The 18183-nt window shown below is 37.0% G+C and overlaps 1 protein-coding gene across 4 annotated transcripts in view; it reads left to right on the top strand.

Annotated features, from left to right (window-relative positions):
- The window catches only part of CenG1A (Centaurin gamma 1A), a 231084-nt gene that overhangs the window by 197582 nt on the left and 15319 nt on the right, over nt 1-18183 (top strand). For all 4 annotated transcript variants that reach the window (XM_087354613.1, XM_087354556.1, XM_087354679.1 and 1 more), the window contains 6 exons: nt 3076-3210; nt 7338-7618; nt 8345-8631; nt 11687-11894; nt 13661-13817; nt 15443-15539. In XM_087354613.1, coding sequence (XP_087210739.1) covers nt 3076-3210; nt 7338-7618; nt 8345-8631; nt 11687-11894; nt 13661-13817; nt 15443-15539 — 1165 coding nt within the window. The remainder of the gene's footprint in view (nt 1-3075; nt 3211-7337; nt 7619-8344; nt 8632-11686; nt 11895-13660; nt 13818-15442; nt 15540-18183) is intronic.

Below are 18183 nucleotides of genomic sequence, written 5' to 3'. Positions count from 1 at the left end.
AAAAACCCGTACACTTATCTCAGGTATTAAATTCATCCATCACCCTCGAAGAAGTTCCCCTCGGAGTGAACACAGCGATCCCAGCGCCGCTGCCAAGCCTGGAAGCATCCCTGGAAAACTTTCTTTGTCAGCCTGTCAAGCACCATCTGCGATTCTGCCTGAATCTCTTCTATCGTCTCAAATCTCCTTCCCTTTAGCTGAATTTTCATCTTTGGGAAGAGGAAGAAGTCACACGGAGCATAGAAAGGAAGTTGGGGTCGGTTCTTGCAAGATCTTTGAGGTCCTGACAAACGAGAAGTCGATTCTGCTTCTGGTCCTCAGACAGAATGCGTCGCATGTGGAGTTCTTCCTTTAGAATCAGCTGACAGGTCCCATAGCCTATCCCAACAATGTCGCACAAGTCGTTGATGGTACGACGTCGATCTTCGTGAATGGCCTGCCGAATCTTCGTAACATTTTCGGGCGTTGTGCTCGAAGATGGTCGTCGAGAACGCTCGTCATCATCGACAGAGGTTCGGCCATTTTTAAAACGTGAATGCCACACAAAAGTTTGTGCACGACCCATTGCAGACTCCCCAAATGCTTGCTTTAGCATTTCATAGGTTTCCGTAGCCGTTTTGGCGAGTATTTGGCAAAATTTGATGCACACGCCATTCCGAAATCGCAGGAGGGTCGGTGTAATGCACTACCAAAACACCCGTAACTAAGAAAAAAATGCTAATTCGATGATGCCGGCTGGCACACTGATTCACTATGAATGTAGGCCGCACCCCCTAGCGGCAGAAGCTCGTACTACATCCGGTTCGCCCTCTATTGACACAGTCTTGAAACTTTCCGATCGCACCTCGTAATTGCTTGTTTGGGTTATGCTTTCCAGAGAAAGTTTTGTAGGAAGTGGAAATTATTTACTTGCATGTGTTTGGTTGCGTAACATAAGGAACTGTAAATCCCCTTGCATTGATTTCACTCTAGCCAACAGTTACGGACCTGAAAATAGGATAAGGTTGTTAAAAGATGTCATATCTTTCAAAGAAGCTGATGTAAAATACAGTTTTATTTAAATAGTTTTAAAAACTGGCAGTATTTCATAGTGATCTAGTGGAGTATTATCATCAGGTTGATGATTTTGGGGACTGTACAGAGATCATTATAATGATACTACAGCCATGTAGGTAAACATTGTCATTTCTGTTTTATACATGGCACAGCAGAATGTTTTATTTTCTAAACGTCGAAATCTTTATAGAATTCAAGATAACTTGACGTCAGTTAGCATCTCAGGCTAGAGAGGATATTTAAGGATATAAAAGAACCTGAAAATTATTGCAATGTAAGTTTAAATATGTAATTCAGAAACTGTAATATAAAATTTATGATCTAAAGCTTCATGGTGAGTAGCAATAATATACAACCTTATGTGCAAGTTTTCCTCCGGGAGCTTCCCAGGTTTCTCCATTCACACACAAAAGAAGGCAATGGCAAACCACTTCTGGATCATCTGCCAAGAACGTATATGAACAGGTCCCAGTCCGAGAAAAGGATGGAACGATCCTGTTCATATGGACCTGTCGTCAGACAGAACACTAAATAAATAATAAAAATCTGTTTTAGCCAGGGTGGTCTAGCGGTTAGAACGCTGGCCTTGTAATCCTGGGGTCACGGGTTCGATTCCCGGCTCTGCCCGAATTTATAATTTGTGTTGGGCAAGGCCGTGGTCTAGGCAACACGGAGGTTTCCTCCGGGGGCTTCCCCGGTTTCTCCGTGGCATCCCAACAATTACTCTATTCACACACAGAAGAAGGCAATGGCAAACCACTTCTGGATCATCTGCCAAGAACGTATATGAACAGGTCTCAGTCCGAGAAAAGGATGGAAGGATCCTGTTCATATGGACCTGTCGTCAGACAGAACACTAAATAAAATATATGCAAAAAAATATATTTTAAAATACAATACAGTGTCCTTGTCTGAATATCAGAGAGGATATTGACTTCGCTGTCACTACGATACATTTATGTAGAAAGGAAGTTGAAGCCCTCGGTATAACTTACCCTCCTTGTATATCAGAAACTGCCACTTCAGCGTTATTTAAACTTTCACATTGTAATTCTTCTTCAGTTGGCGCTACAGTCCTTGGTGGACTCTGGCCTCCTTTTTCTCTCGTATTTACCATTCAATAATAGCAATTCATTTTGAACTCTTGCACGAACCTTCCATTCTCACAGCTCCAAATTACTGCCGACCTAATTTTTATTTATTTTGCACATAGTTGAGAGTTTATGAGATCGTGGCGGGCACCAACCGATTAACAAAGCCAAATTTTCTTTTCTCTGGACAAATAAGATATGGACACCAAATAATACGCAAAACAACACGACGTTTAATGATACAAGAAACCATGCAATCAAAAATACGTAGTTTTATAAGTTCAATTATTATTATTCAAGTGGGAAGTTAGTGTGATGCATTTCATCGGCCAGTTTTTCAAATTTGGGAGTGTAGGATGATGTTGCTGCTCGCAAACAATCGTCAAGATGGCCATTAGTAAGTAGAGATCTGTGCTTTGATTTTATAATGTTCGTGGTTGAACGGCCTTCATTATTCAGTGTAATGAATTCTTCTCGGGCTACCAACCATGTAAGGTGAACTTAATACTACAGTACCCTGAGGACGAGGACGAAGATGGTTCATTAAGTTACCTTATGCGGCTGGTAGCCCGAGAAGAATTTATTATATTTACTGGTGTTTGTTTCTGACGTGTGTGAAATGTGTGGGTGGTGAGTGACATTAAGGGAGTTCTTGTTGAAATCCTTTACTTCCGTAACATAAGCTTTTTTCAGAAAGATTTCTTATTAAGGCAGTGCTGGATGTTATGATGGTTTTGAAATGTGTATCAGGAATAATTAAGTGGGAAATGATTTTTAAAATTCTGTCTGAAAAACCAAATGCTAATAATGGAAGTTATTCATAATTAGTTTTGTGCAGTCACAGTTTTTATGCGACTGTCTACAAAAATAGGATACGATAAATTCTAAGCAAACTAATATTACAACCGTACATTCTTCCCCTTCACAGATGCTATAAGTGAGAACAACCCTCGTGTGATTGATGACTCAAGGGCAAGAAAACTGGCCACGGACCTAAAGCGTTGCTCATACTATGAAACATGTGCCACTTATGGTCTCAATGTTGAGAGGGTCTTCCAAGATGGTGAGTATGTGATTTGAAAGTCCACCTATTCTTCATTACATGTCTTGTTTCATCACTGTGAGTGCATTTTTACACCTCAGCATACGGTATGGCTTGGTAACAGGTCATTTACTATGTTACGGTGTATCAGCATATAGATATCGTGTATAAGGTTATCAGATTGAATACAAAGGTTAAACTGTATTATATTGTGTAAGGTCTTAATGTCTCCTGTTTTGTTTCATTTGGTTATGATACGTGTTTAGTTCAGTCTTATTAATTTCATTAAAGACATGATGCGGGTTTCTTAAATTACTTATATTAGATGTCATTGGTTAATTTTTACTTTGAATATTTAATCAGTTGCATATTGACGCTAATTGAGATGCAGGTTATTCAGAATACAGTAAGACTGTGCAAATCAATGACAATGTTTAAGATATGATTACTTTTACACGAAGTCCAGTTTACTTCCTAAAATAGAATAGCAGTATCGTATTAGGCTAATACAGATAATCACTTAATGAATTTGAGAATCATAATATCTTTCTTAGTATCCTTCTGTATTTTGCAAACAGTGATTCTTTATGAAGTCTGAGTTGCTGTTCATAACACCAACATGTATCTTGTCGTGAACTAAATATTCTTTGAGGTTATGTTGGCCGATTTATCCGGTGGGAAAATTGGGAAGCTGCACGGGGCCCATACCACATGAATGTCAGTACCATGTGCTTAAACTTTTCCAAATTATTTCTGAATATCTCAAGAATAGATTTGTTGACTGTTTAATCTGTTATAACAAGTTTCCAGTAAACTATACCTGAAGTAGCTATAGTGTGGGGGCAAAATAATTCTGTGTTGTGCTGTTTGATGTCAGGAGCAATCAGTAAATGGAAGAAATAGTGACTGTATTGTCAAAATGTAACATGACAAACTACGTGGGCCAACAGTAAAGTGTTTCCTCCTTGAAGACTTACAGTTAATGACATCCTGGCATGAATTTTTTAGGTTATGTAATTTTAATATTTTTCTGTACTTTTCGTTTTGGGGTATTTTCTTTAAAAAAGTGTAGTGAGGGAGGGATACCCTAGATCAGTGGTATTCAACCTGGGGTATGCGAAGAAATCTTAGGGGGTATGTGAAATTTAAAAAATATATATATATTATCCTTCTGTATTTTGCAAACAGTGATTCTTTATGAAGTCTGAGTTGCTGTTCATAACACCAACATGTATCTTGTCGTGAACTAAATATTCTTTGAGGTTATGTTGGCCGATTTATCCGGTGGGAAAATTGGGAAGCTGCACGGGGCCCATACCACATGAATGTCAGTACCATGTGCTTAAACTTTTCCAAATTATTTCTGAATATCTCAAGAATAGATTTGTTGACTGTTTAATCTGTTATAACAAGTTTCCAGTAAACTATACCTGAAGTAGCTATAGTGTGGGGGCAAAATAATTCTGTGTTGTGCTGTTTGATGTCAGGAGCAATCAGTAAATGGAAGAAATAGTGACTGTATTGTCAAAATGTAACATGACAAACTACGTGGGCCAACAGTAAAGTGTTTCCTCCTTGAAGACTTACAGTTAATGACATCCTGGCATGAATTTTTTAGGTTATGTAATTTTAATATTTTTCTGTACTTTTCGTTTTGGGGTATTTTCTTTAAAAAAGTGTAGTGAGGGAGGGATACCCTAGATCAGTGGTATTCAACCTGGGGTATGCGAAGAAATCTTAGGGGGTATGTGAAATTTAAAAAATATATATATTATTTTATGATAAATGCTGAATAATCAGTAATGTAATTTATTTAATTTATTTTAGATGTAGATTATATACTATGTATAACTTGAATTATACACGAACAACTTTGGGGGTACAAAATTGAAGAGAAAATATATCTGGGGGTACGCGAACAAAAAAGATTGAATACGACTGCCCTAGATTGTGCTTTGCCCTTGACCAGGCATTGACTTAAAGCAGTCCTGGTTATAGCTGGACTGAAATATCAATGGCTGCAGCATGATTTTCATCTAATTTTGTCCTTGTAATACCTGTTTCAAAGAATTGAATAATAGATAATTATTTGATGTTTTGAGATAAAGGCATTTTGTTAGATACAATTAGAGTTTCCTGTTCAGTTTTTGCTATTCTGTAAATACAATGTGAATGGATATTTTATATTGGAAATTGTGATATTAGGGATTATACTCCAATCTTTTTCAGAACAGGCTTCACAGAACACTGAAAATTTATATTGATGTGGTTCACATCTCAAAAATAACACAAATTTTGGCACTGTGTTTGCTGTTGTGAATTTTAGTTCCAAGTGACTTGGAATATTTCCTGCCAAATTTCACAATCTGTTTTATACGAAACATAAATTCTGTTAGCATTGTGATTATTTGCTGTTAACAAGATGGTTCACAGTCCATTGAGTGCTCTTTGGTACCTGACCAAAGAATGAATTCTTGTGTTCTTCGGACTGTGAAGCTTAAAGCAGGATGATAATGTAATGATCAGTATGTGAGGGAATTATATAGAAACATTACATAAAATATATGTGAATTATACACGTTAAATAATTTAAATTTGCCTTCTTACCGTTCATTATTTATTGGCCCACATACTTTTATGCTGTATGAGATGCATCCATCTAAATGTGTGCATAGGTAATGGTGATATAAGGGGAGAAGCTCTGTACATTTTTTTTAACTGTATAATATATGTTTTATATTTTTTCATTCAGTATGTTGGATAGTTTTTCAGCATTCTATCTCAGAATGTTCTTGCCGTATTTTTATTAAGTGTATACGTGATTAATTGGGAAAACTGGAGAGCTCTTTTTGGGCAGAGCAATGGACCTGTCGTAAGACAGAACACTAAATAAAATAATACATGATTGCTTTCTTGAACATTATTAAATTAAGGATTCTAAAGCACAGTGAATATAAAACTTGAATACACCTACCATTTGAATTTGTTGAAAATCTGTTTCCATGCCAAAGAATTTAAGTAATTTTGTTCTGTATATTTTCTGTCTGAGATTAATGTTTAATGTGACTTTCTTGTGAACATACTTTTGTATTACGCTGTGGCTGATATAAATTTACCAGCTTCATGTATGTTATTGAAAAGTTTTGGTGAAAATTGATGTATTTTGTCATTTTTAGTTGAAATTCCAGATTCAGAAATTTATTTTTATATGGAATGTAAAATTTTTTCTCACATACTTTTAAGCACTCTGTAGCTACTATTGGACATTAGCATTATCTTAATTTTTATAGGTTAGATTGGTTAAAACATTTGAGTGTGATTTGAGATATCAATTTAATCTTGATACATTTGTTCAGACCTTGTAAAGTATTTTGGGTTGTTGTTTCCTTTTGGTAAATTTCTGTAGCTTTTTAAATTGGAAGATCGAGTGTCCAATCATAAAATTTTGGATACAGAACTAGAAGCTTTGTTGTTGTTGTTGTCGTGCGAATGTAAGTGAATGGTAAGATATTATTACATGTATGCGTTTTAACTGGTACAGAATACCATCAACTAGTTTTTAAAGCATAAAAAAGGAATTATATTCAATAAATATCCATTTCAATGTTGACACTGATAACAAACTTAGCCTTGAAGATACTGTATCATGCTTTAGGTTGCTAATGAATATAATACTAAATTGTTTAATTATAGGAAATAAAACAAAACTGCCAAAAATTAGAACCCTTTCCTGTAATAAAAGACAACTCAAGGTAGAATTAGATAAAATTTCTGTTGATACACACTTTTACTGAATTTGTAAACTCGTGATGAGTAGCAAATAGTTTTTCAGTCGCATGTGTGTTGATTTATTTTGAAAAGTAACTGAGAACAGGGACTTATAAAATTATAGAATTTGTGTGTGGGGTGTACATTTTTTCTTCTTCTTTCTCATTCTGTCTATCCATCTATGTGTTCAACCATCTTTCCATACATTTTCTGTCTTTCTACCCATCTGTCTGTCCATCTTTTGTGTCTGTGATGTCTTCTAGAACAACAATATTACAGAAGTTTTCTTTTTTTCCCCTCCCATATGTGTGACCCATTCACTATTTAACTGTTTGTCGCCCTTCCAGTGATGGTACGTTGCAATTTTTTTCTGTCTGCAGCATGTCAAAAAATTGTACAGCATAGGTTATCATCTTCAACGTCATGCCTGACCCCGACAAACTCGCGGCCATCAACACCCAATAATCATTTCTCCACAGTGGTAGGAGGTGCACAAAGGCACCATCAACCAGCACCATCTCCTACCAACAATGGGTTCCTTGCAGGTAGTACTACCACAACTACCAGCAGTTCTTCTCCCCATACATCGGGTGGCTCTCCTGCCAGCAACGTTATGGTGGGAAATGCGTCGCCCAGTCACACACAGACACTCACTCACAAGGTGGGTACGCAATATCATAAGAGAAATTAAACAGGCACATCGAAAAATCCATTCATTCATCTGTGGCACAACAGCCCGAAGTCGAGCCTCGGCCTCCACCAATGAGGGAGGTTTCTTTGTCTTTGAAGTGTACATTTTTATGAGTAGTGAGTGACAAGCACGATTTCTATTCAATCCTGATTTGTCTGATAAGAGCCAATTGAAACATCCACATACTTAAAATTTGTGAGGCACAAGTCTTTGGACTTTATTAAACAGATGTGTCTAAAAAATTACTGAGGTTTCATTAGTAATTTCTTTTAAAAAAGAGGTATTATGTGCATTCTGTGCTCTTGCACTGAAAATTCAAATTTATTTATAAGATTCTAGAAGCTACTTTTATATGGATTCATTAATGGTTTTTTTGTTGGAAATAGCTTGTAATTTTAATTGTTTAAAGCACGTAGTATGAGGTCTGTTTGTGTATTATACAAGTTAACGGCTGCGCGTCATAACAAAACAAAAACTTGTTATAGGCATGAAGTGGACACAGAAATTACCGAAATTACAAAATCCACATACGTACATATATTTAGGACAGTTCTTGATTATTATATTATGTGATACCGATCTTGAGAATAATTTTATACAAGTATCTGTAAGAAGTGTTGTTGAAGTGTTCTAAAGTGTGTTCCATTTTAAATTGCCAATATTGCCAGTTATTTTTATTGTCTATTTCTTTTGCAGGAATCGTGTAATTTGAGCAGTGGACGTCAGGTTCACACTCTGTCTTCATCTAACCATCACCTGCATCGAAACCAGCAGGACACTAACAAACTCGAGTCCACGGACAAGTGGGGAAGCAATACTCATGTTTCAGGAACAGCTCCATCTTCAGGAGTTGCCCCTGACAACAATAATGTTGTGACTAAATTTGTTCCTCCTCAGAGCTTTGATAACTTACCCCCGCCTCAGCCTCCAGGCTCCAAGGATAAGGACCTTCCCACACCTAGCTCCACTCCTACAACCTCAAGGTAAGTCAAGTATAGGATTTGCATTTAAGTTTGGAATAGGTGCAATTAAACAAAAACATAAATATTTACATGATAATGCAGTCATTCTGCACTGTAATTTAAGCCCTGTCATAGAAAACGTTGTGTGAAGTAGTTATTATGTAGTGGGGATGTGGCTATCAATAATAATCTTTTCCCATATTTTCCCAAATTAACTTTGGTTGAACATTGTCTTTTAAATATATTATCACAGTGTAACTTGTAGCAGTTGGAATCCTGTTCCAATAAATTATCCTGGTTTTTTTCATTCCTGGCAATATTTGGAAGTTTTTAACACTGTGTAATATTTGAGGTTTTCACGGCGGTGAGCATGAAGATTTCTGTCTTCTGGGTTGTTGCGCTGTGTAGACTGATCGATGTTAACCAACGTTTCAGAGGTCATACTGCGTTCGTCATCAGGGCACCTATAAACCTAGCCCCACACACCCCATTGGCACATTCATCGCCCTGATAACGGAGGTAGTATGACCTCTGAAACGTTGGTTAACATCAACCAGTCTACACAGCGCAACAACCCAGAAGACAGAAATCTTTTTAACACTAGATGGAACCATTGTTCGTTAATTCACTGATAGATCTACGTCTGGCTGCACAACATACTATCTTGAGGACACAGCAAATCAGATACCCAGGCAATACAAAACATTCTCATCTTTGTGTCAGGCTGTTTCTTTTAGTCTCAGGGTTTTCCCTTCTTTTATGAAAGGAATTTTTGTATAAAGTGAAGTTTCACTGCGACTGAAGTTGCTGAAAGACTCTCGGGTTACAAGCCGCGTCAGGTGGCTAAATGGCGATTAAACCGTATCTTCTGCCAACATTTCGAGAACAGTCTCTGCTGTTATCCAGCAGCCCTGAGGATGAAAGCAGAGATTGTTCTCAAAATGTTGGCAGAAGATATGGTTTATTGACCATACAGCCACCTGACGCGGCTTGTAACCCGAGAGTCTTTCATCAAAGGAATTTTTACTTTTAACAGTCCTGCACTGTGTTATGTGATGCATCTTTATTTATTTATTTGTCACCAATCATATTATTGGATGTTTTGTTTGCTGTGAACTTCTTGATTTGAGCTACTACTTTGACCACTTTGACTACTACTACCCTATTTGTTTCTAACATATTCCTCATCTTCAAGTATCTGCTCTTATTGTAACTACTGTCAATATTAGTCGGATGACACTTTTATAATTCCCAGTTTTGGTTGTCAATATAAGTAATTATTCTTCATATAGTGAGTGTTGTTCAGGCATTCAGATATGAAGTGTTTTGAATATTAAGGGCAGACTTGCAAAGAAGCAAGTTTTGAGGAAAGCCCTTCTGAGTTTTGAAAATATAAATTGTCTACCCACAAAGTGTATTATTATTAATACAAGGATATTAAAAGCAAACTCCATTCTTGTGTGCTTTGTGTATTTGCTTCCACATAATATAAAGTGGACAACTTTTATTTATTGAAATTCACATATTTAATTTTTGTTAATTGACAAAAATGATATACCATTTTTGTAGTTTACTTTTGTATCTACAGTTGAATTATTAAATGGCATTTGTGGATCTAAACTTCCATACTTGCTGCCACCTGGACTTTAACACCAGGGTTAATGGTTTAACAGGATACTTAAGCAAACTGGACTGCAGCCATGATGAACGCCTGATAAACGGTTAATCTTACATAATATACGTAGAATGTTTTATTGATCTTTTATATACATTATCAGTCCTTGTCTACCTGCTAAATATTTTATCTTAAAACTTTGCATATGGTGTAGTGTATTAGAATATAGAGTAAGCAAACAAACAACTATTAACACTATAATAAGACACTATTGCCATACGCGTTTCAACCTCAAGAGGTCATCATCAGTGGCATTAGGGAAATTAATACATTTAGTCAAATGGTTCAAACTGGATTCAGAATTAAAATAAAAAGGGTATTTGACAAAATATTCAAAGTGATTGTGAAATACCCTTTTAATTTTAATTCTGAATCCAGTTTGAACCATTTGACTAAATGTCTTAATTTCCCTGATGCCACTGCCTCTTGAGGTCGAAACACGTATGGCAATAGTGTCTATTATAGTGTTAATAGTTGTTTGTTTGCTTACTCTATATTCTAAATATTTTATGCCTTGAGGAGGCAATATTTAGTAAAGTGCTTCTAGAAGATACGTTACAGACATGGCTGAAGTATCTTTGAACGTCAGCTGTAATTTGTTTGTTTATGTGATTATTTGCTGTTGAGGTTTTGTAATGTTGAATGAGAGTACATTTTTTGTACATGTTTTGCTGTCACCGTTTAGTGTATTTTAGCATAGTCATACCGTAACTGGCGCTATTACATACTGGTACTGTCTTATTGCTGATTATTGCACCTGAAAAAATTTCCAGCCAATAATATAGTAACCCAGTCATAGCGATGTAATTTCAAATATTTGGTATAATTTCTGTAAGTATAACAAGTGGCTTATATTTTGGCATTAAAAGAGTTGAAGGGGCATAAATGTCATAAATATGAACTACATTTTATTTAATCTGAGATTTTTGTTCTGTATAAGGAATAGAAATTCGTAGCACATTGATTGAAAATGTGACTGATTTTGATGTAGACATATAATAATTATGTTTTTGAGAGATTTGAAGGTATTATGGTGATGAGTTTAAAGATGGAAGCTTTCTGGGATGTTGTATTGTTTAATCTGGCAGATACTGATGTTGTTTCATAGGAGTTTACAACTTCCATTATCAGGATAAAAAGTAGTCACCATCACCGTCCTGATGATGGAGACAGTAAGCTTCTCTAAAATGTCAATCATTAATCTACCAAACATGCTACAATTTCCCAAAAGACACACATTGTCAACTATGTTTTTTCTTAATTGAAGTAGAACAGTTTGTACTCTCTTTTACAGTGGTCTTTTGGTGGTTAATGCTAATAACTGGTTCTGCCATATTAAACTTCATCTGCTAGTGGATAAATGTATATTGGCTTCCATAACTTGGTATGATTTGTGTTCAGGAAAAGTCGTAGAAGATCGAACCTTTTCACGCCATCCAAAAAAGGAGATGACAAACTGAAGAATGGGGAACTGGGCAGTGGACGGGCAATACCTATAAAGCAAGGCTACCTCTACAAGAGGAGCAGCAAAGCTCTTAACAAGGACTGGAAGAAGAAATATGTGACACTCTGTGATGATGGTCGCCTCACGTACCATCCAAGTTTGCATGTGAGTTTCTTTTTGACAGTGTACTTACTGAGGGAATTTCATGCATTCAGTAGTTAATGTTTTTAGTAACTACTTATTGTGTTCAAAATGTAAATCTACAAAACACAAAATATGTCTTTGTGATGTAAGGGAGTATTTTGAATACGAGGTGCGATCGAAAGGTTTCCAGACTGCGCGTATAAAAACCCGTACACTTATCTCAGGTATTAAATTCATCCATCACCCTCGAAGTAGTTCCCCTGGGAGTGAACACAACGATCCCAGCGCCGCTGCCAAGCCTGGAAGCATCCCTGGAAATCTTTCTTTGTCAGCCTGTCAAGCACCATCTGCGATTCTGCCTGAATCTCTTCTATCGTCTCAAATCTCCTTCCCTTTAGCTGAATTTTCATCTTTGGGAAGAGGAAGAAGTCACACGGAGCTTAGAAAGGAAGTTGGGGTCGGTTCTTGCAAGATCTTTGAGCTCCTGACAAACGAGAAGTCGATTCTGCTTCTGGTCCTCAGACAGGAGCCTTGGCACAAACTTGGCTGCGATGCGTCGCATGTGGAGTTCTTCCTTTAGAATCAGCTGACAGGTCCCATAGCCTATCCCAACAATGTCGCACAGGTCGTTGATGGTACGACGTCGATCTTCGTGAATGGCCTGCCGAATCTTCGTAACATTTTCGGGCGTTGTGCTCGAAGATGGTCGTCCAGAACGCTCGTCATCATCGACAGAGGTTCGGCCATTTTTAAAACGTGAATGCCACACAAACGTTTGTGCACGACCCATTGCGGACTCCCCAAATGCTTGCTTTAGCATTTCATAGGTTTCCGTAGCCGTTTTGGCGAGTCTTTGGCAAAATTTGATTTGTTCATGAAAATCCGCCATTCCGAAATCGCAGGAGGGTCGGTGTAATGCACTACCAAAACGCCCGTAACTAAGAAACAAATGCTAATTCGATGATGCCGGCTGGCACACTGATTCACTATGAATGTAGCGGCAGAAGCTCGTACTACATCCGGTTCGCACTCTATTGACACAGTTTGGAAACTTTCTGATCACACCTCGTAGAAATACTATTTGCTTGTTGTCTTTCTGTTTTTAAAGTGAATATTTGGTCGTATCATTTGACTTCATGCTGACTTATGTATGTTTACAACTCTGTATGGTTAATTTTTAAGTAAACTGTAAATAGGCACCTTCTGTTTACCTTTCTTAACAGTATAGGCGCCAACAATACTGCATTGACAAATATTAGGTTTGTTTTTGTTTTGTTTTGATATTTTGTATTCGCTCATGACTTGCTGTCATCTTGATACAGCTCATCTCAACTGCTGAAGTTATGTAATATGGAATGACATATGGTATAATAGTTTCAGATTAAAATGGGATGGAGTATGGTAGAAAGAGTAGTAATTTTAAATTCCCAGCATTCACATTGAGGAATAAAGTTCACTTGAAACTTTGGTCAGGATAAGTAGAGGCCATGTCATAGCTCAGGCATTTAGTTGCTGGATTCTTACCACAGAGGCCCAGGTTTTTACCCAGGGCAGTCTGGGAAGGTCACCAGTATGGCGGTATGGAAACGTACATTAAACGTTTAGTTTTTCTTCAGTGTTTTATCATATAACTAGCTCTTAAAAGGCACAATCCTGTTTAAACAATTCAAATACTGTATCAGATCTGTGTTGGGGTTTCCCTGGTCCATCATCCCTGGTTTCATTACTTTTGATGTATGGTTTAATTTGTTTTATACATCAGTTAGAATATGTTGTTCTTTTGGCAGGACTACATGGATGATGTTCATGGCAAGGAGATTTCATTGCAGTACGTGACTGTGAAGGTACCTGGACAAAAACCTCGTGGTTCTAAATCTATTATGGGTGGTGCAACAGCTGGTAACAATGGTATCAATGATGGCCTTGCAAGCCTCACTATCACCAGTAAGTATTCGGAATTCTAACACTATGACATTGGTTTATTGCATCAAGAGAGACGGTTATAAGGTAATAATGCTGAAAAATCTTCAGGTTAAACTTACGTTATCCATCGCAGTACTAACAATTATTAGTATATTCCTGTGAGCTGGCAGTAGCATGTAAGAGCCTATTACTATTTGTTTGTCAAATGTAATAATTAAATGTGTTAAGTCTATTTCGGTACCGTATCTGTACAAAATTGACACTCTGGTTCATAATCTTTGACTTTTAGTAAGATAGTAAAATCACAGAGATAAAACAACCACGTGAAATACTTTACTTTCACACAAAAATTATATTAAGTTGTGAAAGCCATAAGAGAAAACAGACTTTATAATATTAAACCTAAGCAAATTTGTAGTGGAAAATAAGATAGCAGAGATTATGTGAAGGTTTCAGGGATATAGCGTCTGATATTCAAAATTGTTAACAAAATATTCAAATAAGACTATGAATGGAAAAGAATGCTGTGACGTTAATAAAATCTTTTCAGGTTATCAGTCATATCAGATGGTCAAAACTTGCTAATATTTTTAGCACCATCTCTGTCCCCATCGTCAGGGCATCTGGTGTGGCTGTGGAAGCCGGCCATCTATATGTATACTTGCTTCAGGCCCATATTTGGATCTGACTGTGATCCAATAATGAATCAGTGGGCAGTGTCATATCTTTGATTTGCTTGGCCTCTGGATTGGTGGTTTTCTGTATTGCTTCAGGAAGTTCATCACTGGACACCAAGAGCAACTGAGAATGAAACCGTCATCCCTGTTACAGTTTCTGGGGTGATTCCTTATCTTGGTGGCCTCCTTTATCATTCAATCCATGTATCATGTTGCCTTGTCAAGGATGGAGATGTGGTTGAAATCGATGTTGTGCCCAGTTTCAAATCTGTGCTCCTCCACAGTGGACTTTTCTGGCTTGCCGAGATGGAAATATCTCATACGTTCCTTGCATCTGACCTCGGTTCTGCTAATATGTTCTACAGATGCCCTGGGGTTGAGAACAGAGGTGGTACTGTATAGCATAAAAAGTGTTTGTGTGTCTTCTCTGTTCAGCACTGAATTGTACAAATCCACAAACATTCATGCAGAATTATACTACAAAACATGTATATATTCTGAATTAATTTTGTGAAATTTATTCTAGAATTTGGTCCTTATTTTTATTATTCTGTTTTTGATTTATTGAACTGCCTACTTCTTGCTAGTCTTAGCTTATAATTTCTAAACATCCATTGGCTATTGTTTGCTTCAAAACTGTCAAGTCATGACAGTGCCTGAATATGCATTTTAAAATTAATTTTGAGAAAAAGTCTGTTATACCCATGAAAATACAATTAATGAAAGAATGAATAACAGAGATGATTGACCCCGACAGAGAAATAGTCTTCAGGCCCAAGGCAAACAGGTGACGTACAATGCAATGGAATTGTTTTACAGTCCTTTAAAAGTATGGAAAATACAGCTTCTATAATGAACTTCAATTATTAATGGGTTTAATGAATCAAATTTTACATTCGTGTTTGTTAATAGGTTTTTATTTAAGGATTCAGTACATTACAAGATCTTACACTGCTGTTCATTTTGCAGGTTTCCAAGGCAAGGAGAAACGGGTCACAGACAAAGTCCTGCTCACTGCATTTGAACTGCTCAAAGAACCTGGTACTCGAGTTATTCAGGCTCCGAGGTGAATATTGCACAATATACACAGTATTTGTTTCACAAAAAGCTTTGGTCCTTCTTGTCCATTAGAAGTGTGTAGAGTGAGTAATTATTGTGTTACGTAAAAGAGCTGTATTGTTTTATAAAGCAGTGTTCTAGTTGAAGATAGTTGTCTTCTGGGTTTTTGGGCCATGTGGTCTGGTAGAAGTTTACTGATGTTTCAGAGGTCGTTGCTGCCCCCATCATCAGGGCAATGATCACCCTGATGATAGAGGTAATGATACATTTCTGAAATGTCAGTAAACTTCTACCAGACTACACGGCACAACAACCCAGAAGGCAGCCATCTTCAGGCTCACTGCTGTGAAAACTTCAAATGCTACTTGATGTTGTAGTTCTTAAATAAGATGTATCAAAATTACAGGTTTAATCGAGTAGAACTAAGGGTCCTACATTATATAAAAATGAGTGTTGTCCCTTATGTCTTTTGATAAACAGAAGATTGAAGAAGCACAAATAAGATGAAGATTTCTGTCTTCTGAGTTGTTGCGCTGTGTAGTCTGGTCGACGTTAACCAACGTTTCAGAGATCATACTGCCTCCATTGCCCTGATGACGGAGGCAGTATGACCTCTGAAACGTTGGTAAACATCGACCAGGCTACACAGCGCAACAACCCAGAAGACAGAAATCTTCATACTCACCGCCCTGATGACGGAGGCAGTATGACCTCTGAAACGTTGGTAAACATCGACCAGGCTACACAGCGCAACAACCCAGAAAACAGAAATCTTCATACTAACTGCTGTGAAAACCTCAAATCTTACACAAATAAGATGTTTGCATGGATGGAAAGAAATATTTTTGAGAAACATACAGCAAAGTGATGATCTTAGGAATTTAACTGAGGTTAATAAAATTACCAGTGATATTAAGTAATCCCTCAAAAAGTGGATAAATCGTGTTCACCCAATGCCAGACTATAGATTTCCAAGAAAAATTATTAACAACAGACCTTGAGGAAAGCAGAATTTAGGAATACCATGTATGAGATGGTTTGACCAGTTTGTGTAATCGTAGAACAGGTGAGGAATGAAAAAGGAAGAAGAGTTTCCTTTAAGTTGTCTGCCGCTTGGCCGGGAGTATCCATGTATGTGGTAGGATTATAGCAGGCATCAAGTAGCAAAAGTACAGATTTAATAAGAACATGGTCATGGTGAAGCATTGTGGACATTACAGCTGCCCATGGTCAGAGTTTGATGTTTAACTCTAATGGTTTAAATTACCATTTGATTATGTACACAGTTAATCGTCTTGTGGTCCATTGATATAATGAACTATTTGTTGATGTGTTATGTTGCAGAGATGGTTTTATTAACTGTCTGCTAACTGCATTTAGTTGAAGCTAAACATATAAGACCAGTTTGTTGGCAAATGCTCGTATTTAGTATATATATTTAACCTTTAAGAGCACAAAGATTCTCCCCTACTTCAACAGTCACTAACTTTTCATTTTTTACGCATGGGTTTCATGTGATTCATTGTAAACAGTGATAATTTCCTCAAACAGCATTAACAAGTTGATCATTGTAGTAGTGTTTTCTTTGAGGTATAGACTTAATTTTTAAATATGATTCTAGATGCGCTTCAGTTTCATACGGTTAAGGGGGTATGTGTATGGTTCCATATGATTATAATTAAATTTAATTTTTTGTTCTCTTTACAATATTTTGCTTGAATTTGGTGTACCTAATAAGCTAGTCAGGCTAATTAAAACGTGTTGAATTGAAACCTCTAGCAAAATTCTTGAAGATAAACATTTGTCTGGTATATTTCCTATTCAGTATGGCCTGAAACAGGGAGGTCTTGTATGGCCGTTGGTTTTAAATTTTGTCTTAGAATATGCCATCAGGAAAGTCCAAGAATGGAATTCAATATTACATATCAGCTTTTGGTCTTTGCTGATGATATTAATCTGTTGGACGATAATGTACATACTATGAATGCGAACACATAAACACGCTTAAGGTCTAGTAGGGATGTTGGTCTAGAAGTAAATGCAGAAAAGACAAAGTAATATGACAATGTCTCGGCATCAGAATTCAGGACAGAAGCAGAACATAAGGATAGCTAATGAATCATTCAAAAATGTGACAAAATTTAAGTACTTGGGGATGACAGTAATGAGTCAGAATGGCATTCATGACGATTTCAGGAGAAAATTAAATTCAGGGAATGTTTGCTATTGTTCACTTCAAAATCTTTTATCGTCTTGTCTCATATCAAAAAATCTAAAGATTAAAATATACAAAAGTGTAATTTTGCCAGTTGTGCCGCATGGGTGTGAAACTTGGTCTCTCACTTTGAGGGTTGAACATAGATTGAATGTCTGAGAACAGAGTGTTGAGGAGGAGGAGATTTGGACCTGAAAGGGGGGAAGACAGATCATGGAGAAAATTGCATAATGATGAGCTTCACAGCCTGTACCCCTCACCTGATATTGTTAGGGTGATTAAATCGAGGAGGATGAAGTGGGCGGGACATGCAGCATGTTTAGGGATGAGAGGGGTGCTTACAAGTTTGGGAGGCCTGAAAGGAGGAGACAACTGACAAGACCTAGGCATAGATGGGGGATAACCTTAAGATTGATCTTGGAGAGATATGAATTGA

This window comes from Zootermopsis nevadensis, unplaced genomic scaffold (genome assembly GCF_977971745.1).
Source record: "Zootermopsis nevadensis isolate Lab colony 2312 unplaced genomic scaffold, Znev_1.0 Znev_ptg000001l, whole genome shotgun sequence".
In the NCBI taxonomy this organism is placed as follows: Eukaryota; Metazoa; Arthropoda; class Insecta; order Blattodea; family Termopsidae; genus Zootermopsis; species Zootermopsis nevadensis.
This window is presented reverse-complemented; position numbering and strand designations above follow the sequence as displayed.